Consider the following 21,001-nt stretch of genomic DNA (forward strand, 5'->3'; position numbering starts at 1 on the left):
GGCTCAGCACTGCTACCTTACACCAAGGTCACAGCATGTAGCTAGTACTGACTACCATTTTACATGTGTGCTATTCCAGGCATTACACACAATATGCATATTAGGTGTTATGGGAATATTCTTATTGAATTGTTGCAGCTGCCTGCTGGGATGAAATACAGAGGACGAATTAACCCCAAGAATTTATCAAGAACCTTGTTTAAGTGCAGCTTAATGTAGGTTTTTCAGTACATTCCCTGCCTATATATCTGTGTGTGGACCTTTGCTAAATTATGTGTCTGTACAAATTAATGTCTCTTCTCCCAAATTTGATTAGTGAAATGTTATATACTTAAAAAGCTTTGCCTCATGCGGACTTCAATATCACTCAGACTGAGAAGAGAACTGATCCTCCAGTCTCTGTCCCCTCTGGGGGAACATAAATCCTCTCTATTCTGTGCAGCTCTGAGGGACACTTGTCACCAAGGAAGCCAAAAGAAACGACATTCCTCCTCATTGTCACATGCAGCCAATCACCTGTGTCTGTGACATTCATTTGGCAGGTACTACTCTCAACTTTATCATTACAGCAGATTAATTTAGCCAGCTATTCTGCTTGTAATAATCAGCTATGGGTCATATACTCTTTGTACTAAGATTCTCTTGAAAAGATTGATTTGAAATAAAGACAAATCATTGGTTCTCACAGCAGATTTTATTGTGGTTGTTTTTGAATGTTTGTTCTTTAGTGGTGGTTCCTCTTACATCAGATTTGCAATATGGACAGAGGAAATATTGCACACAAACATCAGAAAGCACTAAGGAATACTTTCACTGGAAACTAATTGCTATAGGTTACATATGAGTTTGGGAAAAGGGAAGAGAGGATGCAAGATCACAAGACAAATACTGTATACCACACAGCTGCAGACAAATATTATTAAAGATCTCCCACAAGAAAGATAAGGAGAAAAGGCAGAGATAAATAGAGAAAGAGAAGGGAGTGCAGAGAAAGAAGAGAGAGAACAGAGAAATGTCGGTTCAAGAGAAATGTCAGTTCAGAGTTTGAAGACTGGTTGTTGATTGACTGTATGTTCATGGTTTTGACGTAAGGTTCCCCTGCAAGAAAACTGTTCTGTTGTGTATCATGAACACCTGATATCATTTAGAAGTATCTGGTGAGCATGGTGTGTCGACTGATTTGCTTATAGTACCAAAGACTGTAACCATTAGGTTGCTCTTTGTTCAACGTTTCTCCAAAAGCTGGCCTACCGAAGTTGATCGATGGCCTTTGTACTGCTTGTTTGGTATGTGTCATGTTTATGTTTAAAGTGTCTAGTTTTGTTTCACATGTTTTCATCTAAAACACACAAGTCACCCACTCTCACCTCTGTGTGCTAACCCTCTCAAGGCTACACCCCTACTGGAAGCAGCTTCTTTTTTCATCCTTGATAAAGAGGAGAAAGTCTCATGTCACAAGAAGTTTTCAGCTTCCCTCAAATGCTCACATCAACCGGAAAATCTACACTGTGCTGCTCCCAAAATCAAGTTTTACAGTGATACAGTGCCATGGGCAACCGCTTGAGTTACTGTAGTATACAATGTCATGATACAACTTGCAAAAATCATAAAAGTATTTATTAAGCCTATGTAGCCCTGTTATTCTTAATGCAATTCTGGGCAAAATACCCATTAAAAAAGCGAAAAAATCCTAATGTGTCATTACTCGTGCATGTATGCCAGCAATTCCATTCTATTGGTCACAAAGTTATTTATAATTATAATACAGTGCTTTAGAAAAACAAGACATTTTAAGGTTTATGAAAATATCCTGCTTACATTAGGAAAAGGCTAGCTTCCCCATAGCTCAATGACTACATAAAAAAAGGGCGAAAGAAATAAGATCTAATTTTGTATTTTTAAAACAACTTAAAATCTCTAAATAAAAACAGCCTGAAATAAAAGTCGTCCTGTAAAAAGCCTCAACATTGTGGAAAATGATACGATTTTACAGATGTGGCAAAGGCAATGGAGAGTATTCTGCAGCAACTTTCTGTTGCACTGTGTAAAAGACTATCTGAACAATCAAGCACAATATTTTAAATGAAATATAATAAATTAATATTCTCACATCAGCAGCAATTAAAATTATAAAATATTTTTAAATAAAACCGATCCAACTTATAAAGATGAGAAACACTTGTCACCCACGATGAATGTCAAGTCGTCATATTAATGCTAATCAGTGTTTAAAATACCTTCAAGTTCATTTATATTTACCATCATTCGATTTGGTAACCACTTAACAGTCAATTTTGGGACCAACCTCTGGTGTATAAGGTCACCTGTCTACTCTGCTGCTGGTAGCAGCCGTTCTTCACCAGTTCTACATTCACTTTGACTCCCTAAGGCAATAACAAAAACGAGTTTTATCCTTTGGTGTGGATAACAGCCACTGTTTCAGAAGGTACTATTTGCAGGGGAGTTGTGTTACTTAATAGCCTTTAAATTGATTTAAAGCTCTCAAACAGCATGTTTTGACCTGGCTAGGCTGTTTTGGGGGGTTATTATTGAATGCTTGTATTTATATAAATTGCATTTATATGTCAAATCAGATAATAATAACTTGAGGATGTCAAGAGTGTATAGTTTATAAATAAGACATTGCTCTTTGCATGGAGCCACTCAAAGCTAATCTGTAGGGTTTGTCCTCATTGCAAATATTTGTGTTTTCAGAGTTTAGTATGCAAGATGTATTACTTTAGCATATAAGTGTTGAATTGTCATCTTAGGTTTTACGCTACATGAATTCATTTCCTTCCTCTCTTCCACTCATTATCAGTCACTAGGCCTCCTGATCCACAGATCTCTTGCTGAGCAGGCCTACATCTCTATCTTACAAGCTGGGAAAGACTCATCCTGCATGACAACAGTGCTGCTGCTGGCCAGGACCATGATGTTCAGCTCCTGCTGCTTGTCGTGAGTTTCCTGGTACCACTCTCTCATCACGTCAGTGTCATGGGTTGGAATCAAAGTGACCTGACATTAGAGAGGAAGGAGGTTTCTCAGCTCACGCATTTAGAAAATTCAATTAAAAATATCTCAACCAAAAATTATCTTTCTGTTACTTCCTCTTTTCCCCTAATGCCTCATGATCCAGTTATGTCGCATAATGTCAACTGATATAATATGGCAGTGGCATCTTAAATTTAAATAAATAAACATGACTTTTTAGTGAAGATTTATCTCAGATACGACATTGTATATATTTGCATACTGAGTTTAGTGGTATTATTAGCAAGGTTTCATAAACAACAACATCAACAGCAACATGGTTTGTCCTGATTTATTTGTTCTCATTTACACCTGCTATACACTACATTCTGTCACATTAGCGCCACTTTCTGCATATTAAGGGGATTTCACTTAAATGCAAGGATGAAAAGAGGACCAAAGGGCAAACTAAATGAAACTGTAAATATTGCATACTTAACCTAATTAACCTACTGAATATGATCTTTATACATTCAATCCTTCTGACACCCTGAAAGTGGGGAAGGGACATTAACAAAAAAGGACTTAGATCTGGTGCAACCTGAAACTCAAAGGTATTACTTCACTGTCTTCTTGTGAAATAAAACAAAAATAAATAATTCTCAAACTTACCTGCATGTTGTTTCCCCACTGGGCCTTTCCTTCCAGCAGGGCATCAAGGACAGCCCTACCGGGCTCCTGAGCTGTCTGATCATTTCCACTGACCACATAATAACAAGAGCGCACCCGCTTAAAGAATTCAGCATCCACATTTTTAGCATTACAGTGATTGGGGATGTAAACCAAATCCATGTACATGGGAGGACAGTTGGGCAGAGATGCCCCACCTGATACTTTTCCACTGCTTGTAGCTGAAAGAGGCAAAAAAATACCTTTCTTGTAGATTAGCTCTTTAAAGATACATCTGAATTATGTTTGGTAGTAAAGTAACAAATTATAAGTAAATTGCACTCACCTGATGTGGCACTTTTTACGCCTCTGGATGCAGAAGTATTACTTGCATTTTTGGCATCTTTCCCCTCTCCAATGCTCTTCTTTGGAGAGGCGGTCTTTGAATCTTTAACCTTTGACAAGCTACTCTTCCTGGCTGGTGAGGAAGGCTTTTTTGAGAGCTTTTTCTTCTTGGACTTTTCTCCTCCATCTGTATTAGCATTGTTGAGGTTTTCTTCAGCCTTGAGGGCTTCTGGATCTACCATGCAGACATCATGGTGGCCTAATGATGGAGCAGAGTCCCTGAGTCCCACTGGTGGAGGATCAGCATGCCTGTATGTCAAGGTTCTATCAGTAGGCAGAGTCTCAGAGTCATCTTCAGAGTCAATGTTAGCATCTGCTGTAATGGAGGGGCACTCTTCTGTCCCTGGTGGAACATCTGAATCTGTCTGGGAGGGGGCAGATTCACTGATGGAAGTGGGTGGGGTTTCCTCACATTGCTTGGTGGAAAGTTTACCCCCAGGAGGGGGAGGCCCCCCTCCTGACTTGGCCAGAGGCTTTTCTTCATCCAAGGTGTTCTCTTCATTGATGAAGTATTCTAGAGGGTTAGGGTTGATAAAAGATGGGGACAGTTCTGTCTTAGGGTGACGGTACTCACATGAACTGACTAGACAGAGGTCAACATCTGTCTTAGATGGAGCAGATGGGCTCCTCTTAGTGGAGTCTGGGTCCCTGAAGCCACAAGCAGAACTGTAATTAAACGAATCAGAGGAGAGAGGTAGATATGATGGGGAAGGAACTTTGGGGCTCACAGGGGATTTAGCCTCATATGCAGAATCCTCACATTTAAAGGGATTTGTCTCCTTTACAGAGGACAATGTCTCTTCATTTAAAAAGGTATAGGAAGAAGATGGTGAAGTAGATTTGGGAGGAGAGGGTGACTTGTCGTATTTCTGCTGTGTGTCAGATTTATCAGCAATGCTTTCCACAGATGGTGAAGTTGGGCTGGCGCCATCTTTAACTGGGGAACCTCCCAGTACTGGCAATGGTTCATCGGAATGGGGAGAGTGAGTGAGAGAGGATGCCTTGGGGGTGACGGGAGACTTATCTTTCTCTTCAGTCAGGACATGAGTCATCTCTGTCATTTGACATGGTGTTGTAACAGAGGGTGTGGACTGTGATGCATCTGATGGGGTTGCAGAAGTGGCACGTACTGAATCACTCTCTTCAAAAAGTAAAGGTTTATCCATTGTGGAGGCAGGCTCTGCAGATGGTCTTACATCAGTTCCATCTGAGGGGCTGTAGTCAACCTCAGTTGGGCCATTCTCTGTAGCACGTGAGCTGCTTCCCACAGATGGGTGCTCCGGGGATTGTTTACTAAAGTCCAGGGCTAAGGAGTGATCAGGGGACTCTTGGCCAAACTCTATTGACATTGTAGAATGCTCTGGGGATTTTGTGTCCTCCATCTGTGTCTGGCTTTTAGTCTTTGGTGAGATATCTGGGGAGATTGACATGGGCCTGGGGCTGTCTTCCTTAGATGGAGATCCTTCAGCCTCATGGAAGGTGGTTGGGGTCTGAACCACAGAGACCGACAGAGAGTCATCTACTTCTGTTGAATGGGGAGAGCCTACCTCAGCATGAAGGGAAGGAGAGTCAGTGGTAGGCTCTGGCAAGGAGCTGGTGGCCAGGGAGGCTGTGGAAGCTGAAGCTAAACGTGAAAATGTGTCTTCTGCCACCACTTCCTCCAGAGGGGTGCCTGACTTGTCTGATGTAGTTCCATCTGAAATTGACATTTTACTTTCTTCTTTGAAAGCACTGAAAGAACTAGTGTCTATTTCATGCTTAGTCAATGGTGGTGAGGACAAAATGGAATGACTGATTTCCCCAATTTTCTTATGATCTATATCAAAGTGTGGCTTTTCTGTCTTTGTTGGGGAATCAGGCAGAGTTGGAGATGGGCTTTTTGGAGACAGTACCCTCTCTTCAGGGGACAAGCTTTCTTGTTCTGGCTCATCAGGCTCTGGGGAGACTCTGTTGGAAGAATCCTCTTTATCACTTGTGACCTCCACAATTATTGGACCTTCTGACTTTTCTGACACTGGTGGTATAGCTCCTGCTTTTTCATCGACTGGTGACTGATAGTAAGGTGTGTGTCCAGAGGACTGAGGAGAGATAGTTACTTCTGGTGTCTTGTCATCTGGACTGATAGAAGAGTCTCCTGTTGTCCTGGTGCCCCCTGCTAGTGTGGTAGATAGTTCTATTGGAGCAGCAAAGACTGATGGGGCAGCAAACATTGACACAGAATCTAACTTATCTTTGGTGTCCACAGAGGGAGAGCGAACAAGAGGTGATGTGGAAGATGAGCTGAGTCTCGCTGAGTCTGCATCATACTTCTCATGTGACTCTTGAGCTGGGGCAAACCCTTCACCTGTCTCCACAGAGGGAAACTCCTTACAGAATTTGTCTTCTTCTAGTGATGAAGGTGGAGATATTGTGGAAGCAGAGTGGTTGTAGTTCTGGCCTTCTGTGGCATCACTGTGAGAGTGATCTGACCCTAGAATATCCTGAAGTGGTGAGAGTTTCTTTCTATCATATTCTCCAGATGTTGATGTCTCAAACCTGCCAACATCCTGTGGAGGGGATTCAGGCTCATCATTGGTGGTTTCATCACTCATAATGTCCCTAGGAGTCAACATTTCATCCATGGGAGTAGGCACACTGGAGATTTCAATGGTGGACTGAGTGTGGCCAGAGGTAACAGTGTACTCCTCAGCAGCCTCATCTCGGTTCTCATCATCTGAGGCTATTGAGCTTGCAAAGCCCACTGGAAGCATTTCATCATGGATAGATGCAGCTGGAGAAACAGGTGAGGACACTTTGGGTGAGGCTGATACAAACAGATTCTGTTTCTCTGTTTCTTTCTCACTTATGAGCTTATCTTCTACATTTTTATTAATGACATCGTTGTTGTCCTCAGTGCTATCTACTGGTTTGACTTCATCATGTCTGTCTTGGAGTTCATCTTCACTGGAAGTAAGCTTATCTTTATCAGATTCTACTCTCTGCTGTTCATAGATTTCTTCTATCTCTCCCTTCTCATCATACTCCCCTCCCTCAGATGTCTCCTCCATTACTGTGCCTTCATCTTCAAACTTCTCACCTGCACTTTCATTGAGTTTTTCTTTAGGAACTTGCTCATCTGGAGTCTCTCCACTGTCCCCTTCAGCTTCTGTTGTGGTTATACCCTCATCCACAGACTCCACTGCCTCGGGTGATTCTTTGCTCTGTATTATTTCTTCATGGTGGGCTGTCACAGCCTCTTCTTCCTTATGCTGTTGCACAGTTGCATCATCCTCCACAAATTCTTCAGCTCTGAGTTCCTCAAAGTCTTTAGTGAGGTCCTCTGGTGAGGACATGAGAGATCGTGCTTCTTCTGGGTCTTCTGTCACAGCAGCAGAACTAGCTTCAAGTTTGACACTCTCCACTGCTGTCACTTTCTTTGTCACCTTTGACTTTCCTTTCTCTTTTATCTTTGATGTGATTCCTGCATCTTTCTTTGAGGCATCTTCTTTTTTCAGGGGCTTTGGTTTGAGATTCTTTTCCTCACCCGCAGCAGATGTCTTTTTTATGTCTTTAGAGGGCCTTTTGACATCTTTCTTTTGTTCTTTCTTTTCGTCTTTCTTCTCCTTCATAGGAGAGTCTCTTCTGAAATCCTTTTTGGTAACTTTCTTTGCCTCTTCTTTTTTTATTTTTTCATCTTTTTTACTTTCTTGTTTTGGCATATCCTCTTTCTTTGCTACATCTTTTTTAACCTCCTTTTTCTTTTCCACAGACATTTTGGATTCTTTCTTAACCTTTTCCTTTTCAGCTTTGGGTTTCATTTCAGACTTCTTTTTTTCTGGGGTTTCAATTTGGGCTGTTTGCTCTGGTTTTGCTTTTGATTCTTTCTCAGGTGCCTTTGCCTTTTTCAGTGGGACCTTTTCTTTTTTTTCTATCTTTTGTGTTTTTTCATGAGTAGATTCTGCGTCCATCTTTACCTTTTCTGGTGCTTCCTCCTTTGAATCTTTCCTGATGCTCTTGCTTGGTGATGGCTTTGGGGTAGACTTTAAGCTCTCCTTGCTGTCTGTTCTGTGTTTCATCTTGGCTTGCTTTAGTGTTGGTGTTGATGGCATATTAGAAGACATCGCTTTTTGAGTGACAACTGGCTGCTTCAAGAAGTCCAAGTGCTTTAGCTTTTCTAAACCTTCAAAGATGTGATGCTGGGTGGCATTTCCAGGGAAGAGAACACGCACAACCTTATCTGAGGGATTTGCAGGATGCCACACAATGAGTGAAGAGATAGAGGTCAAGTAAGAGACAGGATACTCAGATTCTTTCCCATTTGGCAGCAAAATGGAAGTAGTGTCTTTATCACTACCTGTCCACTGCTTCAGAAAGTGCTGCATTTCCTTGCTGTTTTTTGATGGATTAAGCACATACATCTCAAGTTTCCCAACACCCATTTTCTGAAAAAGTATGATTGGTTCTATGGTGTTACCAACAGGCCTTTGCAAAGGCTCTGTCCTCAAATTTAGTTTAGTGAGGAACTGCTGAGTGAATGCTGCCTCCTCAATATTTCTCCGTACTCTGTAATTCGGCTCAGGGTTATCCAGGTTTTCAGGAAGATTCACAAACACAACACCAATATCTGGAGAAATCATGTTCTTCACCCAATCACTGTTTGCTGTTGAACCTTGTGACTGCTCCTCTTCCATCTCAGCAATTTTTCTCTGCAACATGCTATTGATGCCTGGCAGGTTGTCGTCACCAATGTGAGTCAGAAGGATTGAGTCCACTCGGTCCAGATGTCTCACCAGCTTCCAGAAACATGACTTCCTGTCCGAGCCACCGTTAATGAGCATGTTGAAGCCATTTACAGCAAAGAGAGCTGAGTCACCATGACCACCGGGGAAAATGTAACAGCATGGTTTGGAGAGTTTGAGGAATCCACCTGATGTTGGTGGTTCTAGCATGTCAAAAGGAGATGGGATCTCGACTGATTCAGATAAATACTCTGTGAACTCAGAGAGGCCCTCCATTTCAGGGAGTATGAAGGTGGAGTTTAGTTTCATGTTAATGAAGTCCTGCAGGTTGTGTTTGTCCAGGTTAGAGTTTTTCCAATCACCATGTTCAGGGCAAGAGAGTGTGAGGTTGGCTTTGTTTGCAGGGTGAACGGTGCTGAGCAATTCACCAATCTGAACATGAGAAAAATTAAATATCTTTTCATTTTTAATGTACTGGAATAAGTAAAATGAAATGAATAATGCTATGCAGTCACGGCTTCAGCATTGTACTACAACTGAGCACAAAGAGTATAAAGCAGAATAATCAAATTTTTTTCTGTGCTTACAAAAATCATCCTAAAATTTGCTTACCTCTTGGTCAGTGAATATATCAATGAAATTGAAAAAGGAGAAAGATCCAGACTGAAGAATCAGCTCCCCAGTGTTTTCAGAGCATTGCCCTGAGAGAACCAGAAGCTTGTGCCTGGCAGTGTCTGAGATCATCAAACGAACCTGAAAATTAAAAGAAGCAAATAACATTGTTGTCTATGCTAACCACTAGAAGCATAGGGGCAAAGTGTAAAATGTATTATAAAGAGAAAAACTACTACTAGTAGTATAAAATAATAATACTGCCTAAAGGAGGGAATAGAAAGGCTTATTGCTGGAGCAGTCAGGTTAATAATTTAATATATCTAATATAATGTATCTAAAATATCATGTCAGTCAAATCCATTAGTTAACTAGATGACTTCCTCTCTGGCTGCTACGTTTCCTCCTCCTATCTCTCTTTCTCTTCTCTGTTGATTTGCTTATTCTACTTCGGCACCATCAGCTGTTCTGGACTACTGGCCATGTCAGTCCTGCTGTGCTGTGAGATATTTTAATACTAACTTTAATTGCAGACATAAAAATAGAGTAGTGGCAAGACTGAAAAGGAGCAGTGACAGCTACACTTCTATCTGTGTCTTCCATCCCATTAAAATGTATAAAAAGCTTAACTGCAATAACAAACATCTGAGCTTGTTATTCTGATGTTAAATGAGGCATTAGTCTTGTCCCTTAAGCTCCTAATTGCTGCTAGAATTTATTTCATTAAGCAGCAACAAAGAGCAGTTGATATTACAAGGGGGTGGGGGGGCTAATTGACAAACATGGTGACCAGTCAAGGCTAAATAATATTAATCTTTTTCCACCTGTAATTGCTTTGTAAGTCTGTGAGTCTTTTAATGGATTTATGCCTCCTGACTGATAGGAAGGCTAGAAAATGAAATATGAAGTTACAAGAAAAAAATAGGAAAGACATTTTAATATAGTAATTTATTAGACGCATGTTACCTCGGTACTGACTGCTTCATCCGAAGGGTTGATCAGCACCACTGTCTCTAGGATGTTACTTTTGTGGTGAAGAATTCTCTGCCCTGCAAAACAAAATAGAAAATAGCTGAAAATTAAAAATAGCTTTATAATCATATAATTAAAATCATAAAAGGAATTATTATTTTCTGAGATACACTGAAAGGGTAGTGGGTTAAATAAGAAAAGAATGACAGTGTCAGTTGCAGCAAGTTACAGAAACTTAATCAACATGTGTTTGAAAACATATAACAAGAAGTGACTATGAAAACATGATCCATTGTATTGCACAGTCAACTTGACTTCTACAGATGTCAAAGAATTAACTTGGACTGTCAAACATCATGTTTCATTTCTGTCTGTTTATTATGGGTTTTTTCACCTTTAATGTTTTCATTACTTGTACTTGTTTCCATTATAATGAGATGGAACACTGATTACAAGCCCTAATGAATCTCGGCTCCTCTGGGTCTTATGAGGCTCAGGGCTCAGGAAATTCATCAACTAATTCATCAAACAGAGACTGACATTTCCAGTATGGCTGTGTAAATGTTAATGGTCTCTGCAGTGGAAAGCTCTTTATCACTAAGATGGATGAAATCTTTGAAGATGGAGGTATAACACACCCACTCCTCAGCATTAAAACCTGTGGCAGGATTAAATACATCCACCATCATTTTTTTGTTATAAGATATAATCTATCTTAACTATAATTTAGCAATAATATGCTTAGATTTGATGCTGCATAGTTTAACAACATAATTAGATTTCCATAATTGGTTTTAAGCATTATTATTATTCTTCAAGAACAAAGAAAATCTCCTGGAATAATTATGAAACAATCTTATTTCCACATTGAGCAGACATGGAACAACATTAGTGTTCATTTGGAGTTGTGTTTCTGGACAATTTCAGAATGTGATATTTAATCTTCTATCATAGAAAACCAGGAAAACCAGTACATGTTTATGCTGAGATGAAATCATTTTGGCAGTTTTATTTAGAAAAGTGACTCAAATTATTCATCAATAGTTGCAGATGAATTTTCTGACCATAAACTTATTGATTAATCAACTGATCATTTCACCTCTATTTGACTTCTCTAGTTGTATTGATAACCAATACAAAAGTTGCCTCATTGTAAGACCCAATAATTGTTCAGTCGCTCATCAGACTGAGCTGTTACACAATGGTGAGTGGTCACAGGCTTATAATCAATCATCCTAGGTTCTGGATGATTGATTATGATAATGAATTTGATCCACACTATGTGTATATATCAGGGAGGGGTCTTGGGCAAGTGGGTGGGTTATCCTCTGGCTCAGCTGACATTAACAAGGCATCCCTAGCATCATTATTCACCCCAGCACATCAGAATTCATTCACTCACCCCACAGCCTGTCTTTCTTTCAGATCTTTTTTCTTTTTAACTACAGGAATCAATTAATTCCTCTAGAGCAAACTGACAAAAGGTTTTATTTTGTTAATGTAGCTCAATTTCCTCTGATAAAAGAAAAGGAAATGTCACCACTACAACACTGAGCATGAGAAAAATAATATCTTTCCTGTAACGTTCACAGGGCAGTGCAGTGTTGGGATGTAAGCTTTAAATTCAGAAGCACATTGAATGCCATAGTGTGCTACTGCAGTAGTTATCTGACTGCTGCTCCATACATATTTCATATAGCAGATTCACATCATGGAGCACATATCCATTAACCTCACTGCTTTCTCCCAAAGGGCTGTCACTCCATATGGCAAAAACTCTTTCATTCACTGCCGTTAATAGTGAAGTGGGTCCTATACCATATATACCTATTAGCCTCCAATATTCTGGGGAGTTCAGTGAAGGTAGAAGTAATGACTCTGGGTTTCATTATTTCCCAGGTACCTGACAACCCTTTAGCAGTTAAGATATTGCACTCAATTTGTTTTATGGAGTCATTTGTCTGGAGAGAAAAATATTCCCAGTGTGACATTAATTTTAACTTTCCAACTAAATTCAACATAAAGGGGCATTTCATTCTGCTTTATTTGGTAGAAGGAGATTGCAGTTGATTTTTATATGGGCTTTTTGTGTTACTGTCCCCAAAATATCTCAAGATCCTCTCATATCTTTTTATGCAATCACATTTAATAATATCACTGAAATAAAGGTTAATTCACATGAGTGAGTAGAACTGACAAAGAGTTTTCTACAGGAAGGTCTGTGAAAGTTAAAGTGGTCATCAAAGGCCATTGGTCATCCTGCTCATGCTGTTATACACAGGCCATGTCTGTAATTGCTAATTTAATAGAAAAGCTTTCTCTCTCTCTCTCTCTCTCTCTCTCTCTCTCTCTGCGGGTAACGCCCTGCTTACTGGCCTTTTATTTGATGAAACAGAAAAGGCAGCAGTCCTTACATGTTAAAGACCAGAGAACACAAGGCAACCATCAATACACCTCCATTACCCTGCCAAATTGCTGTGTGCCTAAGCTAACTCGTCACAAAAGCACAGCTTGTGCACTGGAGCTTGCTTGACCCTGACAATTACCTTGATCGATATAAAAATCCTTAACGTCCAGTGTGTCTCTGTCTCAGCAGGAGGCAAGGTAATGTGACATGCATCACTGAGCATTCTCTTTCTAGCTGAATAGAAAGTGCAAGACCAGTAAGGGCTGTCTGCCACAGACTGAACCAGACAGGGGAACATCAATGTGGATGGCACCACACCAAAAATAGATCAGTGGAACAATGAAACTCAGTGCCTCCTCCCTTTTGCACCAGAGAAGACCTTACACATAAGGACTATCATTTGATCTCCTCAGGTGCATCCCATGTATATGTCAGCATCTTCCTCCTTCCTGTCATTTCTTTTTCTGCTTAGAACAGGAAAACTGACCTCAATGACTTTCAGCAGCAAAAATGGGGCAGAGTTTTCAGTGTTACTGTTCCCATGTCCCTGCACAACTGGATTAAAAAGCAAACCAGCATATATGACATGTCTGGACATGGAACTAATAGCACTGCTCGCTGACTGTCAGTCATCGGTGTCATATTATTGATTCCAGTCAATAACATTTGGCCTTAAACTCCTTTATATTCACCTTTAGCAATGAACCTGTCAAATCTAATGACAACAGTCTGGAAAAATGCAATAATTACTATATTACAATGCCTTCACACCACCTCGTAATTGTGAAAACTGCTGAGAATAGGAACTGGAAAATATTTATCTCCGATAAATTAATTAATGAAAGTGAACACAGTTCACTTCATTATTATGATTCATTGATCATAATGCTTTCTTCGACAATCTTGAAAGAGTCTTGAATAGATTTGCAGACAGCCTTTTAACTCTGCAGCTGCCTTTTAGGCTTTAGTGCTGTCTGTGCTGAGCACAAAGTGCTGGAAAATCTATACGTTACCAATGGCATCATAGTGTATATCTATCAGGAAAGCACTAGGGGTCTTCTGTCTTTATTTTCTTTCCTCCCTTCTCCTCACAATGTGATCGATTGTAAGTTATCTATCAAGCCGAGAGATAATTGCGTTCATCCTCATCTGCCACAATACCACCTGCTGGTTTGTGCATAAGCACTGTGCCTTAACCTCTGTGTATAAATGCCATTTTTGCACTACTATAGAAATTCTACTTCAGATAGAGTCAGTAAAACAGCTTGCTGATGAACCAGCTTCATCCTGAAAAAACATGATTACTTCATTGATGTTTTGTGTATATTAAAAAAACCTAAATGAATATTTTTTTATGCCATAAGCATCAGCTCGTCTTGTATTTACTGGATATATGTGATGGTTGTATTGAGCTTCTTATTTTTTGGCAAGAAGGTGAAAAAGGTATATTTCCCAAAATGTCTAATGATACAAGGATAAATTAAGTTGTGATTTACAGGATAAAAACTCAATGTGTTTAGATAATGTTAAAGCCCTGTCAATATCAAGTTTTCTAGGAACCCTCCATCAAGCAGTTCATAAAAATTCCCCCACTTCTCAAGGACACTTGACAAAAAGCCTCGGGCAGAAGAATAAATAGAACAATGTTATTCCATTTTACTGCTTATGCAACACTGATTTTAGAATTTCTGCTTCATTATTTAACTGATCACACCTGCATTGCCGTCTTTATTTGTATGTTGTGATTTTGTTGACCGTTCATTAGTCTTCACTCTATTCTTTCCACCTAGCCTACTGTATGTTTTCCTCTTTCCTACAGTACCTTCCCCCTCCCTCGCTCCCTTGTTCCCTTTTCTACCCCTCACCCTCTGTCTTCCCCTCCTTTCTTTATTTTCACAGACAGACACTTGCCAATGGGGATTCTTCACTGCTAATTACTCCCAAATCAACTGTGCATGTAGTATTGGGTTCCAAGGCAACAGCACACAAGAGGAAGAACAAGAGAGAAGAATGGAGGATGGGAAACTGGTAAAAACAAGTTGGGATAAAGGGAAGTAGGGACTTTAAGTCCCTTTGAATGTCATCACAGATAAAAAAATAATAAATGCAGTCTGATGCAGGAATTATTAAAGTAAATCAGCTGACTTTGTCTGAAGCAGCAGTTTTGGGTCAGTCTATTGTGAAGTGACATACTGGTTATAGCCAAAATGGAGAAGAGCCAAACAGAGGCTTAGATGCTGCAGACCATCAAGGCCATACTGCCCACTGACAGACCACATGTCCTGCCATACTGGATGAGTTCCATCTTTATGAAGCTGCTCCATCACCTTGCAAATGCACACAGGAACAAAATACTGGGAGGGTGTGTCCAGAGACTGTAATAAAACCTCTCTGTTTAGTGTCCTGCAGGGAAAGTATACCTGATGGATGTGATGCTGCAGCAAAATGCAGTGACGTGATGTAATTAAGTATATTAACTCATGTAGCATAGTGTAATGTCAGTACCTTTTGGTACTGCGTTATATTTCATTTTTATACTTTCACTTTAACTAGATCTTTCTGACACTGGTTACTTTGCATATTATTCACTGTCACCTCTTTTTAAGTAATTTAATACAGACTCTAGGTACATTTGGCTATTAATCCTTATGTATTATGACTCTGAATGCAGAACTAGCATTTTTACATTGATGTAGTAACCTATTACTCTTTTTACATTAGAAAATGATCTGCATACTTCTCTTGTTACTATATACGAGTGTGTCCTGTTTTATTTAGAATGCAGCTGAAGCTGTTAGAAACATATTAACCAGACTGCGAGTGTGAAACTATCAGTAAAAATGTCTTTTTTCCTAGTTTACCTCTGACGTCTGCAGAAAAACGGGCTGAATGTCTGGAGACAAATAGCTTGAGTTCCTGGTCCAGGTTGCAGTCGATAAGGTTGGTGTCCCACGAGCGGATCCCTGAAAAATAAACAAACATATGAAATTCAACAAGAAAATAAAGGAAGAATAATATGTCAGTTTGGCTGCTTGAAAATGAATCCTTAGGTACAACAGAAACTGCACAGATATGCAAGAGATCTAATAAAAGTCGCACTAGCACGTATTTTACTGATCCTTAGTCTCTAGTTCATTGGAAAATCTTGGAGTGGATTTGTTACTGGTTTGGCATTAGAAAAAAAATCTATAATAGGAAATATCTATAGCCCTGTTTTTGTTTTGCCATGGGCTGGTGCACCCTCCACTGAGCTGAGTCACGGTGGCATCATCCTCTCTCCATAATTATAGTGAAGGCCTAAGCAGAGTCTGTAAACATAGGTGACAACATGAAGTGGAAGCAGGGACAACAGGAAATGTTTTTCTGTGAGGTAAACTGCATAGGTCAGATGGACATAAGTTCATTTCTCTCAAAGTGTCATTGTCAGTCTAAACATGAACCAAAAGGTGTGGCTCTAAAGATTAACAGTCTAGTTTGTCATTATCCAATCAACAAACTACTGAAGAACAAGAATCATGTCATATCATACAAATAATAAAAAATAGATTTGATGAATAAAATATAAAATACATTTTAGAGAATAAACTTTTAAGTTTTGATTTACAGGTGTGAGAAGAGTGCTCAGAAAAATAAAAATATAACCTTAGGATATAAATTTAATGACAGATTAAAGTCTACTTAGTTGATTGACTTCAAATCAGGTGGTACAAAAAAGTAAAACTTCATATTTTTTCTTTATAAAGCATTTTTAACATTTAATAAAGTGTCACAATTGATCTGAGGACGTTTCTTGTCAAACAAAATTCAGCTTTGCTTCTGCCTATATTAAAGAAACAAACTTGATTTTACATCCATAACGTAACTGCGCCATAATCTCTTCTCTCTCAGTGCATTCATGCCAGGGAGCCAGGCCACTACAGCAGCTGGAGCATTTCTAAAACGCCCTGCTCACTTTGAAAATGGGTCCTTGTGGCTTTCCGTAGGGACCGCAGTGCGGACCGAGCCACGCCCACCAGCCGGTGTAGGATGAGAGAGCGGGATGCAGGGTGATGATGATGGAGGAATATTCCCAGATGATAGACAGGGAGTTCATTTACTGCTATAGCGCTATTGTACACGACCAGTCTTTGTAGTTTCAACACGCAAAGCGCATTTATTCCGCTTTCTTCCACGACAACACAGAGGAGAGACAGCTGCTGTAAACTCTCTTGTCTCTTCCTCACTATGAACCGATGCGTGGGACACTCCACTCTCCCCAAACAAAAGCCTGGCAAGGTGCTGCGTGAGAAAAACGCAGCTGCACTGGAGCCAGAGGAATAGATACCCTGCATTATTGACGCATAGCCCGGATTTAATGCTGAATCACTGCTGTCAGCTTTATTAGAGGACGTGGCCTGCGTGTGTGGATGACAACCACGATGCCCACTGACATTAATGTAACACAATCAGACCATACGCAGCTCAACTGCAGTAACAGTGGGTTATAAGAGTGTGACTGTTTGGTCATGTTTCTGGGAGGGGCTGTTGTCCCTGTTATGAACCAAATCACCTGTAGATAAGACATTTACCAAATAAATAAGGTTCTGATGTCACTAATTACTCAGTTAAAATCCTAACTGGCGTAATTGTGTCGTGCGTAAAGTTCGGCGTTACAAACAGGTGCATCAACAGATTAGACAGGAGCTTCTAAGACATACATATCTACTCAAGTTGTTATGCAAATGTTAAGTTCAGCTCTCGGTGGCCTACACCCACCTCACAAAGCTCCATCTTACCTTTCTCTATGTCCGCAATGGCACACTTCAGGTGATCCTCCGTTATGATCTCCCCGATAACCACCAGCAGGTAAAATTTGCTGTCGTTGAAGTGCTGCGAAGGGCTGGAGGATGTCGGCGATGCTGCCGTGTTGCTTTGGCCGCCTAAAGTCTCCATATCTGCAGATTCTACCAGGGTGGCCATCCTCTCATCTGTCTCTCTCCGTCTCCAGTACGCGCGCAACCTCTTAGCAGCAGCCTCCTCCCTTTATTCGCGACAGAGCACCGGAGCGGTCTCCAGACATACAAGTGGAGCCTTGATAGGAGTGGCCCTAGCCTTTTATACCAGCAGACATTGTGTCATATTCTGTAACCGGGGAGAGAAGAGGGCGCCGGTGTTTTTTTCGCACACTCACTCCACATCTGATGTCACCCACGACGAATGAAACGACATTGGGAGATTTTTTATATTTTTTTACTGGACAAATTGATATACTTGTAAAAAGTACAAGATCATTTTTGCTACTCGGTTGGAGTAGAATAAATATAGTAAGTTATACTCTAACAGCAACAGATTTGAAATGTATTTATTTCTTGTCCTGGAGATCCACTGCCCTGTTTGTTTTCCTACTTTCCCTGACCCACTCACTGCTGATTACCTGGATTAGGAGTGTTCAATCAGTCAGAAGATAGAAGTTACCATCTAGATTAGAGTGGAGCCAAAGTAAATTGGTGTCTTCTAGCTTCTGATTGGTTGAATACACCTGATCAAGGTGTTCAGCAGTGGGCCCTGAACAGGCTGAACAGAAAAATAGAAAACATTTGACACTTTCCTGAATTGATTTTAGATACATCAAAACTATACCACACTTTTTATACGTCTTTGTTTTTTCATGTGATATTTAATAAGGAGAAAACGTTTTGAGTCATGAAAGTCAGAGCTAATCCCTTGAACCTATAAGCCCCTGAATAAAGCTTTATTAAATTAATATTAGTTTAAAAACATCTTCACTAATTGATACATATGACTATTATACATATATTGATTAACTTGATCTTAAAATACAGCGCACATATTTTATATAGACAGACAGATAGATAGATAGATAGATAGATAGATAGATAGATAGATAGATAGATAGATAGATAGATAGATAGATAGATAGGTTAGTATAGTACAACATGGCTTAAATATAGTAAAATGGCCCCAAACATTGTCCAAACATATTTTTGTCTCTTTTTTTTCATGTACATAAAGTGTTTGGCTTCAGTAACAGCCATTATTGATTGATGTCTGATCATGATACCCATCTTTGATCTCAGGATGGTTCTCTCACACTAACAGGGAGTTTCAAGAGATTCAGTTGAAAAAAAAACCTCTTTGATTGTGGAAAGCTTCCATCAAAAAGCAAGTTTTCATATGAAAGATCTATCACATCAGAGGGGGTTGAAGGTGGACAGCTACAACTGAATATCAAAACGAAAAGCACCGGTATCACAGGTTTGCAGTCTGTCATGTTTGATTATAAATGAAACAGTGTGTGTGACATATGTGTAGATGTTAAATGTAGTTGGCACTGAATTATAAGCTCTTCTATCGTAAGATATGAACATAAAATATGCTCAGTTTTCCCAGGAGAATCAAGCAGTTGAACCTTTGCATACATTAAAACGAACAAACATGCAAACCCTTACTTTCACACTGGATTTCCCACTGACAAGAATCATTACTGTGATTTACATGTCTGAATGGGGTCACTGCAGGAGTGTTACTGACTTAAAGACTATCAGAAGTAGGAGTCCACTCCTAGATGTGAATATTTCAAGGCTTTTGTGGCCCTTTGGGCTGGGCTTTCTCATATTCTCCTAAGGCCACGATAGGGTCAAATCAAGCATTTATTATACACAGCTGGGAAGAGGGAGGACATTAAAAATACAACAGGCTGCCACAAAGAGTCTCCCAGACACAAACAAGAATGCTTGCACATATGCATTTGTGTCTGTGTCCAAGTATAGGCAGGCACCTTAAAATTGAACATGGAAGAATCTTAATAATTCAAAAACCCTAAACCCTTATGGGTCTTACAAAACATCAAATCCTGTGATGCCTCAGGTCGGTTCTAGGAACAACAAAGATGCGAGATACACATTATAATGCAGTGGGTGAGGGAGTATTCAGTAATAAAACCTAAAGACAGCAGACAATGAAGAGAAAAAAATGTACACATACACTGACAGACAGTTGTATTATTTACTACAAAATGAAGTGAACACCGATTGAAAAGACAGTTTTAAACCACAACATTTTCAACCCCTTCCACACTATTGTTGTTGTTGTTTCTGATTGTTTGGAATTATTGTCCATTACATATCAAATCATATTGCAGCAAAACATTGCTCTTTCAGAACAGCTTTTTTTTTTATTATTTTAGTATTCTTATTATAAAGATTTAAGTCAGGCACACAATATCCATAAATCCAATGTAGTAACAGCACATACCAGCAAAGCAACAAAATAACATCTATTAGGAAATGGTTTATTTTTATGATTTGTTGGCGTGAAACAACCATCTGCCCTTGGCACATGGCCACAATTAGACCTTATTGCCATGGTGCTGCTCAAGAGAGAGTGGGATTTTGGGGTAAATATCTTTTCACTGGCTGCATCTTGCTGGCTCCTCCGGTGGAGCGTTGGCACATAATGTGCATAATATGTGCAAACAGTTAATAAAATATTAAGACATTAATTACAATATTAAGTTGTTACACACTTTATTTGCTAGAAATCACTGATGACCCCAAACATAGCATATCTGTAACAAATAATTTGTTTAGGTGTCATAAAAGTTATAGTGTATTATTGAGTGAAGGAAATGAGGTGGCACTTAGATCGATTGTGAATTGACCAGCAATTCTACTATATTACATTTCACAGGGGAAAATGATGAAGCTGTTTTTCTACAATAGGTGCTGCAGCAAACACAAAGATAAAATATTATCCTAGGAAAAAATACACAGATGCACAGAACTGCCTCGACCTGCCCTGCCTGCTTTCTCCGTGGTATTTCTCTGGACCAGCGTGCCCCCCTGCTGAGCTGACAACATTAGTATGTCACTGTAGTGTGTGGGTGTCTAAACATATAATTGATTGAGAGAGACAGAAATGGGGATGCAGAAAGGAAGTGAGGCAGAGTTCATTCAATCAATCAAAGTTCATATGAGCACACAGACTTTTGCACACTCATTTAGGAAAGTATAGAGTATTGCACAGTGAATCAGGACTGATTTACCTTTCAGTGACTGCCAAGAGCATTTCTGTCTAGTGTTGTGTCCTTAAGTCGAATTATTTATTTATAACACATTTGGACCTGTTTTTCTAGAGTCAACTCATAGAAACAAGCTAACCATATATGGTGTGTGTGTGTGTGTGTGTGTGTGTGTGTGTGTGTGTGTGTGTGCCTGTCAGAACCAGCTGAACCCTATTAGATGTG

The 21,001-nt window shown here is 39.7% G+C and overlaps 1 protein-coding gene across 1 annotated transcript; it reads right to left on the minus strand.

Moving 5' to 3' along the window:
* Positions 1–711: 711 nt before the first annotated feature.
* Positions 712–17,800, minus strand: map1b (microtubule-associated protein 1B). Its single transcript, XM_026298309.1, has 7 exons — positions 17,532–17,800; positions 15,618–15,719; positions 10,344–10,426; positions 9,378–9,518; positions 3,989–9,197; positions 3,646–3,884; positions 712–3,018 (listed from the first exon to the last, which is right to left on the minus strand). The coding sequence occupies exons 1-7, from the start codon at positions 17,713–17,715 to the stop codon at positions 2,863–2,865; spliced, it is 6,114 nt and encodes a 2,037-aa protein (XP_026154094.1). The 5' UTR covers positions 17,716–17,800; the 3' UTR covers positions 712–2,862.
* Between the last annotated feature and the right edge of the window lie 3,201 nt (positions 17,801–21,001).

This window comes from Mastacembelus armatus, chromosome 12 (assembly GCF_900324485.2).
Source record: "Mastacembelus armatus chromosome 12, fMasArm1.2, whole genome shotgun sequence".
In the NCBI taxonomy this organism is placed as follows: domain Eukaryota; kingdom Metazoa; phylum Chordata; class Actinopteri; order Synbranchiformes; family Mastacembelidae; genus Mastacembelus; species Mastacembelus armatus.

What these genes read in the sequence shown, in the direction of transcription:
- map1b (XM_026298309.1), bottom strand. Translation starts at nt 17,715, where the DNA reads ATGGCCACCCTGGTAGAATCTGCAGATATGGAGACTTTAGGCGGCCAA. An exon ending in CATTGCGGACATAGAGAAAG is followed by an intron (nt 15,720 to 17,531) that starts GTAAGATGGAGC and finishes TTTATTTTTCAG; the next exon opens with GGATCCGCTCGTGGGACACC. An exon ending in ATATATTCACTGACCAAGAG is followed by an intron (nt 9,198 to 9,377) that starts GTAAGCAAATTT and finishes TCTCATGTTCAG; the next exon opens with ATTGGTGAATTGCTCAGCAC.